A 6,667-nucleotide genomic window follows, 5' to 3' on the forward strand; every position below is an offset into this window, starting at 1 on the left:
CAGCGCAGCGGGGAGGGGGTGTCCCCGCATGCGCGATCGGCGCAGCGATGCTGGCGCAGGCGGCGTACGCACCGCTGGGCGCAGTCGCAGTCGCGCTCTACCCGGCGGCAGCGGGGTCGGCGCCGGGCAGCGGGGCGGCGGGAGGCGCGGCCATGGCGCTGTCGCTGGGTGAAGGCGGCGGCAGCAGCCGGCTGCGGCGGCAGCTGGAGTCGGGGGGCTTCGCGGCGGGGGAGTACGTGAAGCAGCTGTCGCAGCAGTCGGATGGGGACCGGGACCTCCAGGAGCACCGGCAGCGCATCCAGGCGCTGAGCGAGGAGACGGCGCAGAGCCTGAAGCGTAACGTCTACCAGAACTACCGGCAGTTCATCGAGACGGCGCGGGAGATCAGCTACCTGGAGAGCGAGATGTACCAGCTCAGCCACATCCTCACCGAGCAGAAGGGCATCATGGAGGCCGTCACCCAGGCCCTGCTCCTCCAGGCCGACCGCGATGACCCCGCCTTGGGCGCCCGCCGCGCCGCCGCCGCCGACCCCTTCCTGCCGCTGTCGGCCAAGGAGGCTGCGGCCAGCGAGGAGGGGCGGCAGCGCACCCTCACCACCCTCCTGGAGAAGGTGGAGGGCTGCCGCCATCTCCTGCCCGAGAGCCCCGGCAAGTACCTGGTCTACAACGGGGACCTGGTGGAGTACGACGCCGATCACATGGCACAGATCCAGCGGGTGCACGCCTTCCTCATGAACGACTGCCTGCTCGTGGCCACCACTCTGCCCAACCGCCGTGGCGCCTACCGCTATGATGCCCTCTACCCCCTCGACAGGCTGGCTGTGGTCAACGTCAAGGACAACCCGCCCATGAAGGACATGTTCAAACTGCTCATGTTCCCAGAGAGCCGCATCTTCCAGGCTGAGAACGCCAAAATCAAGAAGGAGTGGCTGGAGGTGCTGGAGGAGACTAAGCGCAACCAAGCCCTCAGTGAGAAGCGACGCTTGGAGCAGGAGGCCCTTCCCCGGCCTGCCCCGACACCCCCCGAATCCACCAACCCTTTTGAGGAGGATGAGGAGGAGGAAGAGCCCTCTGCTGAGGAGGAGGTGGTTGACCTCTCACTTGAGTGGATTCAAGAGCTGCCTGAGGACCTGGACGTCTGCATTGCTCAGCGGGACTTCGAGGGAGCGGTAGACCTCTTGGATAAGCTCAATGAGTACCTGGGGGACAAGCCTGTCAGCCAGCCCGTGAAGGAGCTGCGAGCCAAGGTGGATGAGCGGGTCCGACAGCTTACGGACGTGCTGGTGTTTGAGCTGTCTCCAGACCGCTCGCTGCGGGGAGGGCCGCGGGCCACCCGCCGAGCTGTGTCCCAGCTCATTCGCTTGGGCCAGTCCACCAAGGCCTGTGAGCTCTTCCTGAAGAACCGGGCAGCTGCAGTGCAGACGGCCATCCGACAGCTGCGCATCGAGGGTGCCACGCTGCTCTACATCCACAAGCTCTGCCACGTCTTCTTCACCAGCCTTCTAGAGACGGCAAGAGAGTTTGAGACAGACTTTGCTGGCAACAATGGCTGCTACTCGGCCTTCGTTGTGTGGGCCCGCTCTTCCATGAGGATGTTCGTAGATGCGTTCAGTAAGCAAGTATTTGATAGTAAAGAGAGCTTGTCAACTGCAGCAGAGTGTGTCAAGGTAAGAGGGTCCAAAGTGAGTGGTGTGACATGATGGCCAAACCAAAGGCTGCAAAGCTTGTAAATCCTCTTTTCTAACCCTAGGTTAGTTGTGGACTCTTGAATGAGTCTATTGAGAGGTTTCCTGCATTGAAAGGTTAATATTCAGAGGAAAGCATTAAGATGAAAATACACAGCAAGAAAACCCCTGCCTTTATCAGAGATGCAAAATGTGTTTATTCTTAATTTTCCCTTAGCTAACAGGAGGTCCTAAAATTTACATAAGCTACATCTGAATGTTGGGTATCTTGAAGACACTTTGTTTGTTTTCCTGGACTACATTTCCATAATGTATTGCAAGACTAACTTTCTCAGGTTATGGTTTGTTTCAGCTGCTAATAGGGAAAAAAAAAAAAGTCTGTGTGAGTGTGTTGTCATGTAATTGTCTGGAGTATTTTTGACAGGCGGGGTTTATCTATTAGCTATTAATTTCTCATTAATAAGGAATTTCTCAAAGCAAGAGAAATAAGTGAAGTATGACTAACGCTTCCCTGTTTTCTGAGAATTATGCATTTGGTAAATGTGCACACTAGTAACACCCTTCACTTTTCATTAATACCCCAGGTAGCTAAAGAGCACTGCAAGCAGCTTAGCGAGATTGGACTGGACCTCACCTTCGTCATTCATGCCCTTCTGGTTAAGGATATCAAAGGTGCTTTACAGAGCTACAAGGATATCATCATTGAGGCCACCAAGCACCGCAACTCTGAGGAGATGTGGAGAAGGATGAACCTAATGACTCCAGAAGCACTGGGGAAGCTCAGGGAGGAGATGAGAAGCTGTGGAGTGGGCAATTTTGACCAATACACAGGTGATGACTGCTGGGTCAACCTTAGCTATACTGTGGTAGCTTTCACTAAACAGACTATGGCCTTCTTGGAGGAAGCGTTAAAGCTTTACTTTCCAGAACTGCATATGGTTCTTTTGGAGAGTCTTGTGGAAATCATCCTGGTGGCTGTCCAGCATGTTGATTACAGTTTACGGTGTGAACAGGACCCTGAGAAGAAAGCGTTCATTAGACAGAATGCATCCTTCCTGTATGAAACTGTCCTTCCTGTTGTGGAAAAAAGATTTGAGGAAGGAGTTGGAAAGCCAGCCAAGCAGCTACAGGATCTGAGAAATGCTTCAAGATTGATGCGTATAAATCCGGAAAGTACCACCTCTGTGGTGTGAAGTGATCCAACTGTTCTTATGAACAGAGTGTGAAAGCACTTAATGAAAATGCTGTACATTGAATATATGAACTAAATGGGTTTTTTAGTCCCTGAAAAATGCAGAAGTCTAACTGCTGCATTCCAGAAGCTGAAGACTTACGATCAAAGCTTGCGATGATGCATTGCTTTTCTTGGTGGATGGCGGGTAGGGGACTGAGAAGTAAGATCAAGATCGCATGTCCTTGAACAGTGTATCCTGTAAGAATGGCTTGTGTAGTGTTTGTGGCTTGGGAAATACTATAAAATACAACTTTCAGCTAAATGTTTGTGAAAGTCTTGAATATACATACACCATATGGCAGGAAAAGATCACTTCTCCTCACGCTTCTGTAGGAATTCCTTTTTAAGGCAGGGTTCTGGTAGGAGGGGAAGTGCTGAAACGCTCGCAGGGTGTGGTATTTGGTGAGGCACGTCCACCATCCAGATGTGACTCAGCACTGCAGATAAACAACATGGATTTGCACAGTCTGATTTGTTTGGTAGCAGTGCAGACTCTTCAGTTTCTCCAGCATCCAAATTCTCTTTGTTAATTTCAGAGGCAAATCTAAATTTAAAATGCTTTTTTGTATAGGTTTTTGTGTTTGAGTGAAGGGGCTGCTTCTATTTAATAAGTTGGTCTGTCAGCTTAATTACAGCTGTCTGAAACAAATCTGCTGTCAGAAACACTTGTTCCCTTCAGAGAAGAAGTGAGAATATTACTTTGCCCGACGTGTTCCGCTTCCTTGTTTTCTTGTGGATTTCATTGGGGTCAAGTCTGGTTGATGAAGTATGCACTCTTGCTTGAGGTGCTGTCATAAATTCATTAAGGGCCATTACCTACTGTTAGAAACCATAGTGAAGAGGCAGAAATGCTCTTGAGATGTGCAGGGCAGGGCAGGGAGAGGGTCTGAAAGTACTGTTTTGTTTGGAAGAAGCAGGATGCTAGTTTTGCTGTACAGAAGCAGCAGACTAGCTGTGAGGCTTTTTGTAAATGATACAATCTTCAAAATACACATTCTGTCTCTGCTGCAAATATTAGTATTTTTTCATGTAATACAACGACAACCAAGAAGAACTATCTGCAGAAAACATAAGGACCGTATTTGGTTGGGAACTCCAATGTAGGTGGGGAAGTTTATGCAAATGCTCTTTTGTTTGGATTAAAGGTGATGGCTGTCTCCTTCAGTGTCTCTGAAAATAAAATAAGCCACGTTTTGTGTAAAGACTGGCTTTAGAAAGCATCACCAGCATCACCTTTTAAGCTGTGTAAACTTCTCCTTTATTGCAGACTTCCTTAATTGTGAGAAAATCATGTTACAGCCAAGTAACTTTGTATTAGCCTGTCAAAAAGTGTTCTTAACTGGAATAATTATGTTTCCTATTTCTCTCGTCCTTTCAAGTAAAAGCTTTTGCAATTTGTATCATGGTAATGAATACGTTGTGACTGCCTGCACAACTGAAAGATAAAGCTAGTAAAACATTCTGCATAACTGCTTATGCTGGAGCTGCTTCCTTTCTCCCTGTTTACACAGTGCTAGTTCAATGCAGTTTTCACTTCAGTGGCCAGTTTTCTTTCTCTTGCTCTTTGGATGCCTTTTGAACTGTCAGATTTTGCAAAGCGTCCTGCTCTACTGTCTCTGCTCACTTACTCTTCAGTGTTTGAGCTTTTGCTAGCAAATCACAAAAAAAAAAAGTACAAAATGGTTTTAAAGGGTTATTCAGTGCTTTTAGCTAAAACAGATTGCAAACCACTGGAATACCTATGGTTTTATTTAAAGGCATAAGGACAGTGAAAGTTAGAACTTGCGAGAACATGTTATCTCCATGAGAGAGTCACACGTGTTATTTCACTAGTGAACTATCTTTGATACCAGAACCTAGTGAAGTCTGCTGAAATAATATATTCTCTATCATCTGTTTAAAGTGGGCAAAGGTAGCAACCAGGCCTTACTTAATGTAAGAAATATTGTCAAGTGAATGAGAAGTGAGATCTCTCCATGGTGATGGGTATTTTAGAGGAGGGAGAAGCGAGGGCTTTTTTTTTCTCTGAAGGCAGGATATTTTGTTATTGTTTTCTTTACAGCAGAAGAAAGCATCTTGTGAGTGTAGAATAAGTACAGATGAGCTTTATGGTTTTGAGGTTTTCGTGGGTTTTGTTGTTTCTTTGTTTGTTTTTCCTGTGCAAGAGAAGGGTAAACTGTGGAACTGTGTCTCAAGACTCTGATTATTGTGATGCTTGAGAATTTTGTATAAGAAGCTGAATTGTATTTTCCCAATTCCCAGCTCTGGCATAAGACTAAACAGGAGAAGAGCCCTGTTCATGCTTCTGTTGCAAGCTGGTATAGCACATCTTATCCTCTTCAGGGGATGAAATTTAGAATGTAATTCTGCCATGTACTCTGTTATGCCTCGGTCACGGCTCCCTTCATCAGTCTATTTATGGAATGCAGGACCTACTGGTTTTGTCTCTGCTGTCACCCACGGAGCAGTGGGCTTATGTGGATGTTGGTTTTAATGAATCAGGGAATCTGGCCTTTCCTTTGGGTGATCAATATCATGTTTGTGTGCCTGTCACAATTGAAACACGTGTGGATTTGTATGAACTGCTGTAGATAGCATTGATATTTTGTAACTTTTGAATCTATTCAAGTCATAATAAAAGAAGAACTATTGTTTAAAGAAAATGGTGTGCAATTAAATTAAACACGCTTTGTATGCTACTTCCATTAACAGAAAAAGTCACCACATGCTGAGAGTCATGGTTTAATAAATTTCAGATTTGCAGATGGTAATTTGGAATGGCACTTTTCCTGAGCTGTGCACTTGTGGGGATAGTGGTGTTCAAGCTGGGATTTGCAGTAACTACTGAATAATACAATAGCAGTTTTGTTGATCTGGGGAAGAGCTAGTTTTTGTTTTGAGACAATTGCATATAAAATCTGTTTTCCCTTAGCTGCTGTGTCAAAATTGTGATGTATAAAATGAAGAATTTTTTTTTTTTAATACAGATGAATTTATGTATTATAATTTAATGCAATAACTTTTCTGAACAGCAAGGACCATGTATTAAAACTCCTGGACATATAACACTAGTGGTGTGTTTCTGTTTTCGTTACATCATCATCAGAAAGGTGATGTTGATTCAAAGTTCAAATCCACTAATAAATTTCCAGTGAAGTCAAAGATCTTCAGGTCAGTTATTTGTTGGGGACACATGAAGAGGCAGCCAGGTGATGAAAGCCAAGTAATATCACTCCAGTTACATTCTTACATAGTCAATGTCTGGCTTAATAAGTTGGAAGAAAATGTTTCTCAACGTTGTATCTAAGTCAAATTGAGGAGAGGCTGTACTCTGGTCTAGTAGGACTTTGGGTAGATACATGAAGCCCCATCAGCATCTGAGCAGTGTAATGCTGTAGGGTTTGTTACCTTCCAGACATGATTTTGTCACCGGAGTCCCTTCATACCTAACTTGAATGCTGAATGTGCAGTGCAGTCCCTCTCCTCACTAGGTGGCGTTGTGTCTGCTGAAACCTCAGTATGCTGTGGGCAGGCACCGATGTTAAATCTGGGCTGCCTCCCAGTGTAGTTTGGGATGTTTTTGCAGCACGTTGCACCAAACCATTCAGATGTTAGAGTCAAATCTTTTTCCTTCCTTCTTTCGTAGTGTTTTTCTTCTACATTTTCTTATTTTTGTATTGTTAATTTCTTAATTCTTCGTGTTTTCCTGCTGTGTTTCTGTACTACCGGCAGGCATCCTGCAGAGGAT

General features: G+C 46.0%; 1 protein-coding gene across 1 annotated transcript; it reads left to right on the plus strand.

Moving 5' to 3' along the window:
- Nucleotides 1-57: 57 nt before the first annotated feature.
- On the plus strand, nt 58-5,690 carry EXOC8 (exocyst complex component 8). The gene is made up of 2 exons (XM_065834565.2): nt 58-1,667; nt 2,270-5,690. The coding sequence occupies exons 1-2, from the start codon at nt 153-155 to the stop codon at nt 2,876-2,878; spliced, it is 2,124 nt and encodes a 707-aa protein (XP_065690637.1). The 5' UTR covers nt 58-152; the 3' UTR covers nt 2,879-5,690.
- The last annotated feature ends 977 nt before the right edge of the window (nt 5,691-6,667 follow it).

Source organism: Patagioenas fasciata, chromosome 3 (assembly GCF_037038585.1).
Source record: "Patagioenas fasciata isolate bPatFas1 chromosome 3, bPatFas1.hap1, whole genome shotgun sequence".
NCBI lineage: Eukaryota > Metazoa > Chordata > Aves > Columbiformes > Columbidae > Patagioenas > Patagioenas fasciata.